The sequence below is a fragment of the Bos javanicus genome, chromosome 10, assembly GCF_032452875.1.
Source record: "Bos javanicus breed banteng chromosome 10, ARS-OSU_banteng_1.0, whole genome shotgun sequence".
NCBI classification, from domain to species: Eukaryota; Metazoa; Chordata; class Mammalia; order Artiodactyla; family Bovidae; genus Bos; species Bos javanicus.
The window spans coordinates 32,009,340-32,024,715 of NC_083877.1; the positions used below are offsets into that span (position 1 = coordinate 32,009,340).

The following is a 15,376-nucleotide window of genomic DNA, read 5'->3' on the forward strand; positions in this document are numbered from 1 at the left end:
AGTGATGCTATCCAACCATCTTATCCTCTGCTGCCCCTTTCTCCTTTTGCCTTCAGTCTTTCCCAGCATCAAGGTCTTTTTCAATAAGTCAGCTCTTATAATCAGGTACACAGGATTTAACCAGGCACTATATTGGAAAGGAAAAAGGAAGTCTCCTTTTCGTTGAAGGTTTAGGTGTACTTATGGATTTATCCTATCTTGTACATTTATCCATTTCCTATTTCTCAAAATTACATTGTACTAAGAAGAGTCAACGTTGAATAAATGACTTTAGGTCCTCCAACTAGAAAATGTATTTTATTCGTGTATTTATTCCAACAATCAGTTACCGAATCATGTACTATTTTAAGCCCTAGATATAAGTCAAATGAAGGCCCTGCTTTTGTAGCTGTGGTCAAGTTACAAACAAATTGCAAGCAAATGAATACAGGTAATTTCTAGCAGTTTCCTCAGAGATCTCATAATTCTTTTATTCATTGTTCAGTCATTCTTTTCAGTTACCTTTTGCCAAGTATGTTCTCTGCATGCCAGGAAAGTGAAGTGAAAAACCGTGAAAGTGTTAGTCGTGTCTGACTCTTTGTGACCCTAAGGACTGTAGCCCACCAGGTTCCTCTGTCCATGGAATTCTCCAGGCAAGAATACTGGAATGGGTAACCATTCCCTTCTCCAGGGTATCTTCCCAACCCAGGAATCAAACCCAGGTTTCCTGCATTGCAGGTGGATTCTTTACCAGCTGAGCCACGAGGGAAGCCCAAGAATACTGGAGAGGGTAGCCTATCCCTTCTCCAGGGGATCTTCCCGAACCAGGATTTGAATTCAGGTCTCCTGCATTGCAGGCAGATTCTTTACTGTCTGAACCACCAGGCATGCCAGGAACAATATCCTAAATAGTTGAAGATGATGATAAGCACGCCTCCCCTCCAGCCCACACACACTATTGCCTTGTCCGTCCCATTAAAATGCACTTTCATCTAGGGCATCTCACTTGATTGTCTTGGTAGTGAAAATAAATGCATTCAAGGCTGTGGTCCTGCTTCTCCTGTGAACATTTTTAAAGAAGGTACAGACTATGTTAAAAATCAATAGCCACCCTCAACATAGGAAGAAAATGCTACTGGCTTGTAAGCAACTTTTCCTGAAGTAGCGATAGAATTTTACTTACTCATCTTACTCATCTGCTCTCTCTTAGCAGCATCTTCCTACTTCCATGTGCTTCTCAGGTGGCTCGCTGAACTCATTAGCCTGGCTGTATTACCACAAGCTAATCACTGTTTCTTTTGGTGCAGCAAACTGTTACCTTTTAGGTACTTGCTATGGGCATGTAATAAAAAATAAATAAAACAAGTCAAACATGGGTCCTTCCATGAAATTTTCAAATAAGTACAAATCAGTTCTTTCCAAGTATAGTTAACTTAGAATGAACATTTATTGATGTACATTTGAAGTCTCAGAAGATGCAAAGAGCTTGCTGCCCGCTTTTAGGCTTGGAGACACAAGGAAATTGACCAATTAGGCATTGTGACCATCCTTATCCCTTCTGCTAAGGGTTTGTTCCATTTCTAGTATCAGTGAAATAGAAAATGTATCTTGTCTGATGGAGATGTTTTAATTTGTATCTCTCAAGTAATTAATGATAGCATATTTTATTGTATAGCCTCTGTCTCTCTCTCCTTTGGGAGTGTGGGGTGAGAGGAGAGATTTGGACACAAGGCAAGGGAGAAAAGAAAAATAGTGACAGCCAGAAGACAACAAGAATGTTTGCAATGATAGGGAAAATATGAAAGAGTGTGTACCAAAGACTGAAGACAAACATTCATCCTCCATGGGTTGGCATCTCTCCACGTCGGAGGGACTTTCATTAGTGACTTCCATAGCCACTGTCCGGTGCAAATTCTTGTTAAGTTTGGCTTAATAAGGATGGTTCCAGAGATATTTTATTCTTTCCGGTGAATGTTGCCCTATTAGTAGCAGCTAACAATTACTTTGAGTGACACCTGAGAGACATTTGCTTCATCCTGCCTCACCCTGCCGTGTTTGGTCTTGCCTTAGGACAGACCAGCATATTTTACATAGGTGCTTTTTCTAGCATTCATGTACTGCTCTGTGGGACTCCAGGAGGGTGCAATCTGTATAAAGCCAAATAGGCTTACTGAAGGATATCCTTTGCTGTAAGAAATTAGGATCTGTGTTTCTGAGAGTTCGTCTACTCCTGCTGCTTTATTCCCTATTTAAAGCAGCAGTGCTCCGGGGAAGTGATTATGATGTGATATGGAATTATGACTTCAGGTGAAGAATAGGCAGTGGGAACAGATGAGATTCAGAATACTGAGACTGTGTGTACATGCAGATGTTAGCCATTGAGGGTAAGAGACTAGAAATGAAACAGAGGGTTACATAGGCTAAAGGGAACTAAGATGGTTGGATGTTTCCAAAAGTATCAGCTATTTAAATTCCTAACTAAAGGTTAAAATAAGATGCAGTTTTCCGGGTAACAGAAACATTATTTTGAGGGGCAGAATGTGGAGAATCTGGGGTCTGTCGGGAACATTATTTTGAGGGGCAGAATGTGGAGAATCTGGGGTCTGTTCTCCCCTTCCTAAAGAAATTGTCAAGGTGAGGGACCACCTTTTACTTACTAATCTTATTGACTTTGCTTGTGCATGCTTCTCCCTGGGACCAAGAGAAAAGAACCACAGACACGTTTGCTGCTGAAAGGTTCTTTAGAACTTTGAAGACAGGTTAGCCTGTCCACTTATGATGGTAGTCTTCCTGCTTGAAGCCCACAGCTCTTCCCTCAACCATTGCTCTGGTTAGATAACTCGCATCATCCAACATCTGCTTTCTTGGCCACTGCTGATAAATTAGAACCACCTGGGTTGTAAATGACAGAGATCCAGTCAAACTAGATTATATGCACACACAAGAGGGAGAAATATTGGTTCAGAGATACCTGCAGCGTCCAAAGAAGTTTGCTTTTGAGGTGTCATCTAGAATTTAAAAGACAAAACGATGTCATCGGTGTCTCCTCTTTTTTCCTTTTTGTGTTTCTTTTTTCCAATGTAGGCTTCATTCTCAGAAAACAAAGGTGATCCCTGGGAATTGCTAATTTGTTTACTCTGTAGAGTTCGTAATCCCAGGGGGAAAGTGGTGCTTCTCACTTTGCCCCATAATCAATCTTAAAAATAGGCTCTGATCAGCTAGTCTGGCTCACGTGTCCACTCCTGGGGCCAGTGGTTGGGGGTTATGTCTTTCACCGCCCACCCGAATCAATTGTGAGAGTAGGTTGGCGATGCCAGGCAGGGCAGGAAACAGGACAAAAAATCAAATATCTCACCCCACAAAAAATTAGCTACAGGTTGCAATCTTATTCCCCGTAAACAAAAAGTATTGGAGGATCACATCTGTTGTTGTTATTGTTAGATGGGTTCCTTGGTCCTGTGTGTTGTGTGTTTGTGTATCAGTGTGTAGAGATCTCTTGTATGCCTCCGAACTACTAATACGCCTCCGTCTACCAAGATTGGTTCAGGCACAACAGGTTCTCACATCAGTGACAACAGCTAAAAGAGCTGGGCCAGACAAAGGCTGACATTCATCCATTGCACAGAATTTTGGAGTTACAAAGGACTCTGTGACCCTCCAGTCCCCCTGTTCTGTTCAGTGGAAACTTGCCTCAGACCTCGAATCACAGTTACCCCACCCCACCCCAGAACAGCTTGCCCTGAATTCTTTTTTACTCTACCATGCTGACTTCTGACTTGTCCCTTCTCTTGTGGTGTTAAACCAAAAGAATTTAGAGTGATACAGCTGAAGCTTCAATACTTTGGCCACCTGATTAGAAGAGCCGACTCATTGGAAAAGACCTTGATGCTGGGAAAGGTTGAGGGCAAGAGGAGAAGGGGACAACAGAGGTTGAGATGGTTGGATGGCATCACAGACTCAATGGACATAAATTTGAGTAAGCTCCATGAGACAGTGAAGAACAGGGAAGCCTGGCATGCTGCTGCAGTTCATGGGGTCGCAGAGTTGCACACGACTTCACAACTGTAGAACAACAGCAACAGAGTGAGGTACAGAAGGAAGAGTTTTGCTTCTGTTGTCCATGTTCATGTTCTCTGTCTCCAGAACCACCAGTCAATGGGGACCAGCCTACCCTGCCTCACTTGGCACTGTTCTGACTTGTGACATCCACCCCCATTTGTTCCCTGTCTTTAGGGCACTTTAGTTTTCACTAGTATTGTCCCCTAAAGACATAAACAAAGGATAAGGTCAGAGCAGTCAGCTGTATTCCTTATTAGTGGCTTTGATAAGAGGCTTTGGGGGAAAAGATTGAACTTAATGGACATAATGAAATTTTTAGGTCCTCTAAAGGTTTCATTCATCTCGGTCTCCCCATTAAATGCATATCTGTTCTATGTACCTTTGCACATGGTTTGCATAGCATAATAATATCTATTATCAAAACCCTGCTAAATTCTTTAATTAGGTAGAAAGCCTGTGAAACTTCCTTCTAGAGAAGATAGAAATATGGGATGTGAAGGTCACAACTCCAGTTATTGAATGAAACAGTATTTGGGGATTTAAAAAAAAACACATAGAAAAACAAAATACTAGAGTAGAAAAAATATACTGTAGTTTTCATTTGTATTGAAGTGTCTTTTTTGCCCTTCCCCAATTTAGTAAAAAATGTAACCGATGTTAAAAAGATTTTTTTTGTCATACAAGGTATTTTAACCTAGGATTTTAGAAACCTTTTGACAAATTCATAGATAAAAGGCCATGTCAGAATGTTATTTTTCTTTACATTTTCAGACATTATGAACTGGAATTTTGCATAATTTCTCTGTGAATAACTGTATTTCTTAAATTTAAAGCCTTTTAAGGAAACGAAAAAGGAAAACTTCAAACTTTCTCTTATAGCCCTCATGCCCTGCTATGATTCTTAAGTATATGTTAACCAGTTTCAGATGTGTTTTGTTCTCTGACTCAAAATCAGCCCTTTCTTTTAAAGAAAGAAATTGTGTAATTAGTACTTAATTGCTGTGGATATTTTGGGCATTTAGAGGAGAGGGTAATTAAAAGGCCAGAGAAATTAAACTTTCACAGTGATCTTTACATTTATGTGATTCCTTTTTTAAAATGTCCTCCAAAGGCAAGCCTGACAACTTAAAAATAAATGAAGAACTGGATTGTTTTGAAAAATTTAGCATCGGTTTTATCTGTAGATGCGGTTTCATTGGTTTTTTAGTTACATTGGAGAAAGGATCATCAAGATAGTAGAAGTCAAGCGTTGATTTTGTTCACTTCCTCTTCAGGCAGGTGTCAACTAAACAGTGTCCAAGACCCATCCCCGCTCTCGTGTTTTCAAATCTTCTAGGAGGAAAATGAGAATTTTTTTGCCGCTTCATAAGTACTACACATGATGACATTTAAATATTTTCCATAATTAAAAATTGTATATGGTCTGTTGGGACAAACCAGAGCTTGGCTGAGATGGTATCTGGCTATATGAAAGACCCATGTGGTTGGCCACCTGATGCAAAGAGCCAAGTCCTTGGAAAAGACCCTGATGCTGGGGAAGATTGAGGGCAGGAGGAGAAGGGGGACAACAGAGGATGAGATGGTTGGATGGCAGGATGTTTTCACCGACTCAGTGGACATGAGTTTGGGCAAACTCTGGGAGATAATGAAGGACAGGGAAGCCTGGCATGCTGCAGTCTATGGGATCGCAAAGTTGGACATAACTAAGTGACTGAACAATAACAAAAAGGTGTTGACAGTCACTTCTGCTGACCTCTTTCATTGTATCATGTGTAAGTTGGAATGTTAGAAGACTCGATAAGCTCAGAGTACTATGTTTCATGAGGTACCCTTTATCTAAAAATCCTACATTTTGTGGATCGAGAGGCTAATGAGTCTTCTTTTAAGTGAAACTATTCTTATATTAATTTTGATAATCAATACTTGGACTGTGACATTAACAAGCTTGTTCTTATTTAGTGGCCAAGTCGTGTCCCATTCTTTGCTACCCTGTGGATTGTAGCCTGCCAGGCCCCTCTGTCCATGGGATTTTCCAGGCAAGAATACCAGAATGGAATTCCATTTCCTTCTCCAGGGGATCTTCCTGACCCAGGGATCAAACCCGTGTCTCCTACATTGGCAGGCAGATTCTACCACTGAGACACCAGGGAAGCTTATTAACAAGCTTAGTATTTATGAGATATATTGGGCATTTTCAGTATATGCTAAGTCAGAAGAGCCCTACTTCATATTTGCTGCATTCACTGAGTAAGTTAGGTATACAGGATTTGGAGACTGATTTCATATTGATCCCCAACAATTTTAGGAGTTATTCTAAAAGTGCTATTCTGAAACTCTCCTCCTAGGCTTTTAAACCAATGTTATTCTTTCCTCTTTCTCAGCCCTCATCATTTTTTCTTGAAGAAAACATCAAGTTACTTAAACATCCAGCTTTCTACTTAGAAAGTTCAGAGACTCATAAGTAACCACTTGGCTCCAATATGTATAAAAAGCCCTGAGAACTCTGATGAAACTTAAGATTCTCAAGGAAAATAAAAATTGAAAAACTGATTATAGAAGAGATAAAAAATCTAAACAGATCAGTAACCATCAAAAAAAAAAAAAAAAAGGTAGTAAAAGTAACCAAAGAGCTACACATTATAGTAGCACCAGGCCTGGATTGCTTATGGGGGAAATTCTGCCCAAACATTAAGGAATGGATAAATCCAATGTTATTTAAAATATTGCAGACCAAACAAAATAGGAAAACTTCCCACCTTGAGCTTTGGGTCACTTTTGCTGTCTTTTAAATCAGGAAAGAAAATTACTTAGTCAGTCTGGGTCAGCTTTGTGGAACACATGGTACTCTTAAAAATGCACTTATATTTTATTAATTTACCCATTTGTGTATTAAATATGTGCCAACTGGCCTCCCTGGTGGCTCAGTGGTAAAGAATCTGCCTGTAATGCAGGAGATGCGTAGGAGACACTGGTTTGGAAGATCCCCCTTGAAGAGGAAATGGCAACCCACTCCAGTATTCTTGCCTGGGAAAAACCATGGACAGAGGAGCCTAGCAGGCTAGAGTCCATGGGGTCGCAAAGAGTTAAACACAAGTGAGTGCAGACATACACACACAGGTGTTTGTTGGTGGTGAGAATAGGGCAGTGAATAGGGTTTTAAAAAATGAAAAGAAACATTTCCTGTTCTCAGAGCAGAGGCTTCAGGCTCTGGGTGTGGTGGGAGCTAGGCCTACGCACAGTAAGATGAGGGGATGAACAAGGAATGAGGCACAGGTAGTGTTTTGGGTGATGAGTGAGCCGTAGCCTCTAGATCTTACAGTTTGAACCCTGACCCACCAGATTGTCAACCAAATTTTAAATCCATACCCAGTGGTTGGGATAATGATCATGGTAAGGAATCTTTAACCGTCTGAGAACCAGGAAAGGAGCATAATGCAAAGGCCAGGAAATCTGGTCAGATAGATGGGGTTGACTTAAAAATCTCCCAGTACGGTGATCTTTGATAGAAACTTCCATCTCCTGGTGCTGAGACCAGGTGAGCAGGGACAGCTCTTCCTGAATGAATACCACCTCCTAGACTTGTCCTGTCATTTTCTCTGAATTTTGCCAATTAAAGGAAAATCTAGGTTGAAAGGAATGATGTGAAGGTTGAAACAGAGGAGGTAAGACAGAGTTTAGAAAATAAAGAACAGAGACAATACCCAATGCATAACAACAAAGTATTTCAGATGTGTGGAATAACCTCTTTACTTAAAAAAGAAAAAATGTAATATTGCTGGGAGTAGCAGAGGTTTCTAGAAGCTGTCTTTTGACTACAGTTACAGTTGAATCACCTTTATGCTGAGAAGGAGGGATGTGGGGACGGTGTAGAGAGTAGGAGTACTGTGTTACAGTTTGAGGTTCTCCACAGAAAGATGGAGAGATTCTCTGATGTTTATGTTCAGTTTGAGGAGTTTAGGTGTTTTTTTTAATTTTTCACATTAAGTCATGAAATTTAAACTGTAGGTACTGTGTTAGTAATTTGGGTGTGGTGAACAGGAGTGTAACTGCCTTTTAAGAGATTTTAGTGTGTGCATTTGGATTGCTTGGTGACCTTTGAAATTTTGTTTTTAGCCACTGTCAGAAACATCATAATTTTTCCTTCTGAAGCAGATTTCGAACACCTGCAAAGGTTGATCAAACTAGGATAGTTTTAATAAACTATTAATCTCTCTTCTTGAATGTCAGATCAGATCAGATCAGTCACTCAGTCGTGTCCGACTCCTTGCGACCCCATGAATTGCAGCACGCCAGGCCTCCCTGTCCATCACCAACTCCCAGAGTTCACTCAGACTCACGTCCATCGAGTCAGTGATGCCATCCAGCCATCTCATCCTCTGTCGTCCCCTTCTCCTCATGCCCCCAGTCCCTCCCAGCATCAGAGTCTTTTCCAGTGAGTCAACTCTTCGCATGAGGTGGCCAAAGTACTGGAGTTTCAGCTTTAGCATCATTCGTTCCAAAGAAATCCCAGGGCTGATCTCCTTCAGAATGGACTGGTTGGATCTCCTTGCAGTCCAAGGGACTCTCAAGAGTCTTCTCCAACACCACAGTTCAAAAGCATCAATTCTTCGGCGCTCAGCCTTCTTCACAGTCCAACTCTCACATCCATACATGACCACAGGAAAAACCATAGCCTTGACTAGACAAACCTTTGTTGGCAAAGTAATGTCTCTGCTTTTGAATATGCTATCTAGGTTGGTCATAACTTTCCTTCCAAGGAGTAAGTGTGTTTTAATTTCATGGCTGCAGTCACCATCTGCAGTGATTTTGGAGCCCCCAAAAATAAAGTCTGACACTGTTTCCACTGTTTCCCCATCTATTTCCCATGAAGTGATGGGACCGGATGCCATGATCTTCATTTTCTGAATGTTGAGCTTTAAGCCAACTTTTTCACTCTCCACTTTCACTTTCATCAAGAGGCTTTTGAGTTCCTCTTCACTTTCTGCCATAAGGGTGGTATCATCTGCATATCTGAGGTTACCGATATTTCTCCCGGCAATCTTGATTCCAGCTTGTGTTTCTTCCAGTCCAGCGTTTCTCATGATGTACTCTACATAGAAGTTAAATAAACAGGGTGACAATATACAGCCTTGACGAACTCCTTTTCCTATTTGGAACCAGTCTGTTGTTTCATGTCCAGTTCTAAATGTTGCTTCCTGACCTGCATACAAATTTCTCAAGAGGCAGATCAGGTGGTCTGGTATTCCCATCTCTTTCAGAAGCTGTGGTGAGGCAGGGTTGGAGTTATCCCTCCCAGGGCAGCGCGCCGGAGCGGGCTGAGAGAGTGAATTCCTAAGAAGAAAATAATGCATTGCTTATTACTTGTTCTCTAATTGTTCGGACTCAGAAGTGTGCAAGTTTGTTACAAAAGCCAAAAGAAGATGGCAACTCCTTATGTTCCAGTTCCTATGCCCCTAGGGAACTCTGCTTCCAATTTTGCAACCACCAGAAACCAAAGAAGTTCTTCTTTTGGGAGTATCTCAGCAAGCTCAAATTCTTCCAAAGGCCAGTTAGAAGACTCAAATATGGGTAATTTTAAACAGACCAGTGTATCTTTAATGTCAACCCAGCTTTTAAAGTCACTCAGTCATATCCGACTCTTTGCCACACCATGGACTTTACAGCCCGTGGAATTCTCCAGGCCCGAATGCTGGAGTGGGAAGCCTTTCCCTTCTCCCAGAGATCTTCCCAACCCAGGGATCAAACCCAGGTCTCCTGCATTGCAGGCGGATTGCTGAGCTTGGTAAAGAATCCACCTGCAATGCGGGAGACCCCAGTTTGATTTCTGGGTTGGGAAGATCCCAAGCAGAAGGGATAGGCTACCTACTGTACCAGCATTCTGACCTAGAGAATTCCATGGACTGTATAGTCCATGGCGTCGCAAAGAGTCGGATACGACTGAGCGACTTTTACTTTCACAGCTTTTAAAACTGTTCATCAGCTACCTGAAGCATCAGCTCAAGGCACTTGGGCTGATTTAATAAATGCCTTTTGCATTAAACATTCTTGTAGCCAGAATGCATTGAGAGGAGAGAAATTTTTTCAGTCTTGTTCATTTATAGTCCAGTTTTCCACATTCTCTTGTTTTTAAAGTAAGATTACTTTATTTCCTTATCTCAACAGTTATGTTGTTATTTTTTTATCTTTCAAGCAGAGGAGATTGTTTTGAATTCTAGCATCAGTCCTTCAGAATTTCAGTAAAGGATACCAACTTTAACCAAATGTAATTAAATATCTAGTTTAAGTGTATCTTATCATTAAAAGGTTATTTATGTTTAAAATGCTGACCTTTCAGGATGTACACAAGAGTGTTCTAAAACAGAATTTCTGAACGTTGGCCATGAAACCACTGTCTTGGCCTGACAAATGAATTGGAAATAAGCTACCCAACACTGGGAATGGGTCATTAATTTTAATCAAAGGTGATGCAGGAAGGCGAATGGGATGCATGACAATGTCAACAGCCCAGTAGATGTTAAGAGACCACACAGCCTTCCTTGTTACTTGGTTGGGCCATTAGTTGAGGTTGGGTGAAGACAGAAAGCCATGTCTGGAATTGAATGACCAGGTCACTCCAAAATCTAACAGAGAACTGCTCATTCAGAATCACATTGTAATGCCGTTAGAAGTCAAGGACAGCTTTTAGAAAATATTGGAGGATTTTTCTTTTTTTTTTAAACCAAGCATCTAGCTAGTTTTTTCCAACTTTGACAAGCTCTCTGTTTTCCTGCCTCCTTTCCTCCTGAATGGCTCATTGATATTTACAGAAGATCAAGAAATCGAACAGACTTAGAAAAAAAATCTCAAAGCCTGTTTGCTTTTTAGAATTACATATTGTTAGTTGTAAAACTCTGGTAAATGCCAGAAACAATAGCAGACCAAAGGTATTAAGCAGGGTAATTAATTCTCTGTGGGGATCTCATTGTCCCTTGTCTCTCTCTTATGTTCTTGTGTGTAGAAATAGTTTCACTAATTGAAACTAAACTTTCTTAATTGCTTTAATGAAAGCATTTGTTTTATAATTGTAAAAGCCAAAGTGCTTATGCCTTACTGTAAATTGTCAGTATGGGCTTGATAACATTAGCAATATTCATGATGGTGGAAACCTTTTCTTTTAATCAGTAAGTATATTTCATTATTTTGAGTATATTTTCAATTATAAGAAAGGTAGCATATGACAGCTTGAATTAATGATGTCTATAATAAAGATATAAAAATGCAGAAGGGACAAAGAGACATTTTTATATCTCTACTTCAGGTTTGTGAAGAAAGTTCATTTATTCTGACACAGCACTGCATACATAAGAATGATATGTGTGACTGCATCAGTAATTTTTACACATTTTTAAGAAAGAAAAGCAATTATATTGCTGTCTTGTTAATGGCATACTGTGATAAGTAATAGTATTTGTTCTTCCTGTAGATGAAGATCAGCTTCGTGCAAGAGGTTATGACAAAACGCCAGACTTTATTTTACAAGTACCAGTTGGTAAGTCCTTAGACTCTACTCTGCATTTGTTTATAAAGCGATGTGTTTTTTCCCATAGCTTTTAAAATTTTTGTTAATATTAACAAATGTTCCCAAAGAATCTGTATTAGCTTGATAATTTTGTATTCAAATGTGTGAAATAATTGCAAAAGATTTTTAATTGGCAGAAAATAATAGGTTCAGAAGAAACCTAAGCTTTAAAAACTTTTACCTATGTTTAAGAAATAAGCATGTCTTCAAAAGACATTTTGGTTACCATTTTCAAGTCATTTCTGTGTATATTCATTTTTAAAACAGAGTTCTGTGGGAAAGCCAGGATCACTTTGGTTTGCTTTTGTATTGTCAGTTTATACAGGCAGTCTCAGAATAGGAGGGAGACTTTTGTAAATGAGAAAAATAAAAGGGATGTGACTGTAGCATAAACATTCCTTGTCACAAACAGGTACGATGTGTTGTTTTATAATTACATCCCTACATGGAGTGAGGGTTAAGCCTCTCTTCATTAATGTGAAGCATGGAGAGACCCAGGCAGAGTCAGAATTTTCCATCTCCCCTTCCCTTTGCTCTGTATTCGTAATGCTTTGTTCCTTAGCTGTAGAAGGGCACATAATTCACTGGATTGAAAGCAAAGCCTCATTTGGTGATGAATGTAGCCACCATGCCTACCTGCATGACCAGTTCTGGAGCTACTGGAATAGGTAAGGCCCCATTATTTTTCTCTTAAGATAAACGATACTCTGCTGAAATTTCATTAGAAAAAAAATATTTTGTTTAGATGGTAAAAATGCTAGTAGCCTTTGTTTCTAGTAAATACGCAGACTTGATTAATGTATTCATTTCAGATAATTTCAACTTCTCTGCATTCATAATGTTACTTCACTTTTTAAAACAAAAAAAATCTGTGCATGAGGTCAAAATTATTATATACTCCATTTTCCATTTTACAGTGATAATATTGGTGTCACTTAAAATATGAATAATAGAATGTGATATAATATTATTGACACTGACTTTCATCCTCTTGATGTGAAAGTTATGCCTTCTATCAGATCTTAAAAAAGTATTTTATCCTCAGCTCTCTGAGGAAAGTATCCAAACGATATGAAAGTCAAAACGAATTAACCTTCTAATGATAGAAAAGCATTTACCTGCCAACTTAACCAACATTTCTAAAGGCATGGGAATCTCAGTGGTCAAGAAAAAGATGGTGTTGGAGGAAGGGGGAGGATGCTATATTACTGAGTACCCCCTCATGTGTCTGGGCCTGCAGATTATCTCAGTTAATACTCACAAGAAAGTGTGATTTGGGGATAATGGGATTTTATTCACAAGATTATTTGGGATAATGGGATTTTATTCCCATTTTACAAATAAGGAAATAATATGCCTACAGCTAGTTATCATGCATTGTCTTGGTCACTTCTAAATCCATGCAATTTTTAGTACAGCTCTATTGATGTTTACAATACAACTGTTGAAACTTTGGCATTTGCTATTATTGGAGTCCTAAGCTTTCATACGGAGAAGGCAATGGCACCCCACCCCAGTACTCTTGCCTGAAAACTCCCATGGATGGAGGAGCCTGGTAGGCTGCAGTCCATGGGGTCGCTAAAAGTTGGACACGACTGAGCGACTTCACTTTCACTTTTCACCTTCATGCATTGGAGAAGGAAATGGCAACCCACTCCAGTGTTCTTGCCTGGAGAATCCCAGGGACAGGGGAGCCTGGTGGGCTGCCGTCTATGGGGTCGCACAGAGTCAGACACGACTGAAGTGACTTAGCATAGCACAGCATAAGCTTTCATTAGACCAGAAGGTGGGTCAAAGGGTAACCTTCCTAAATTAACTGTGTTCCTTGGTACTGAACAACTTTAAGAATCCGACGGTAGGATGGCATTGGTTTGGGTCACTAAGGAAGGAGACAGTAATATCTATGGGCAGTAGTATTACCCTGGAAGAAAACAGTGACAGTCTCCAGAATTTGGCATTATATTGTTACCCAGCTTTACAAAAGGCCAGTGGGCCTCGCCTGTAGCAGATGTGCTAAACTAAGCCCACTTTTTGCCATGGTAACAATGATCATGACAAAATGCTGAACGTAATGGCTTTCTTGATTTTCTTGTGTAATTGTGCGTGGCATCCGAGCTTTACTTTACAGGGATGGAGGAGGAAAGTGCAAAATGTTTTAGAAATCAATGCTGCTTCAGCGTTTCCTGTCTTTTATTCAGCCATTATTCAAATTAGCAGTAATGTGGTAAATTGAATTTCAGATTTTTAGCAATTTTATGATGAGTTGGAAATAGTAAAGAAAGCATCATTTTTGATAGTATAGGGAAAGCAATGACAAGAAAATCAAATTGTTTAAGTTTAGGTTGCTAAAGGATTTTTTTTTTTTTTAACTGCTAAACTGAATCATTTTGCATCAAGACTGTCTTCCCACTTTGGTACTGGTCAAGCCTTTTATGAGAAACAATTAGAATTTGAATCCAAAATAGTGAAGCTTACTTAAAAATTCTAAAGGCATGTCTTCATTCTAAAACAACTCAGCTGTTGTCTACTCTGTGCTCAGCCCTCACCATTTTAGAGGCTGATTAAAATAATCAAATCACCTGTATGATAAACTATGGATTATTCACATGGCTGGAGAGGGTTCAGAGCAGTGGATGATTTAATAGTTTGATTTGGACAAAATTTTGGATTATTTTGTTGCATGCTGCTTTTTAAATTTTAATGATGTTTTATTTATATGGTTACTACCTTTGCTACAATTACTACTGTTGGCTTGTGTTTCTTAAACACTTTCTTTGAATGTATGCGTTATGTGGTAAGGGGAAGCCAGATTATTCAAGAGGGAAATGCTCTACACAGAAGTCACTGGTTCACCACATGTCTGCAGAGAGGCCAAGAAAAGCAGGTCATACTGACATTCAATGTGGAACATAGAGGCGTTTACTTGTAAGTAAGACTTGTCAGTGATGGGGCGTTTTGACTGAAGAAAAACTTAGCCCATTGACCAAAGTTTAGGAATCCTACATTTTTTCATATTTTCACCTCAACACACCTCAACAGCAGTTGCTAAAATTCCTCAGAGTTGGAAGAAATTGTCTCTCCCATCTGTAGGTAACCTTTCAAGAGGGTATTGGTTGCAGTTTGGGCTAATGGCTTTATTTGTGTAATAAGCCTCTGCTGCTGCTGCTGCTGCTAAGTCGCTTCAGTTGTGTCCGACTCTGTGTGACCCCGTAGACGGCAGCCCACCAGGCTCTGCCGCCCCTGGGATTCTCCAGGCAAGAACACTGGAGTGGGTTGCCATTTCCTTCTCCAATGCATGAAAGTAAAAAGTGAAAGTGAAGTCGCTCAGTCGTGTCCAACTCTTAGCGACCCCATGGACTGCAGCCTACCAGGCTCCTCCGTCCATGGATTTTCCAGGCAAGAGTACTAGAGTGGGGTGCCATTGCCTTCTCCGAATAAGCCTCTAGTCAACATAAAACTGTTATCTAATGTCACACTGTTCTTAGATTTTCTTCCAGTTTTCTTGAGATATAATTGCCATACAGCCCTGTGTAAATTTAAGGTGTATATATAGCATAATAATTTGACATACATACATCACGAAATGATTATCAGAATTGTCACCCTATTTTTAGCATTGGATCCTATGATAAGACTGTTCAGTTAATGTTTGAAAAATCGTAATCTTGTCTAAGCCTATTTTTCTATGTAAATAACTGCAGAGCCCTGAAGTTTAGTGTAATATTTCTCTGAGTTTTCTTTTTATGTAAATTGATATTCTTACTCACCCTATAAGCAACT

General features: G+C 39.8%; 1 protein-coding gene across 7 annotated transcripts in view; it reads left to right on the forward strand.

Moving 5' to 3' along the window:
* Window positions 1–15,376, forward strand: part of CDIN1 (CDAN1 interacting nuclease 1) — a 235,312-nt gene that overhangs the window by 112,894 nt on the left and 107,042 nt on the right. For 6 of the 7 annotated variants that reach the window (XR_009739083.1, XM_061430698.1, XM_061430699.1 and 3 more), the window contains 2 exons: window positions 11,501–11,566; window positions 12,159–12,264. Coding sequence is in view for 6 of the 7 variants with exons in the window: in XM_061430698.1 (XP_061286682.1) it covers window positions 11,501–11,566; window positions 12,159–12,264 (172 nt within the window). In the remaining variant the exon portion in view is untranslated. The remainder of the gene's footprint in view (window positions 1–11,500; window positions 11,567–12,158; window positions 12,265–15,376) is intronic. The other variant, XM_061430702.1, reaches the window with a different exon arrangement.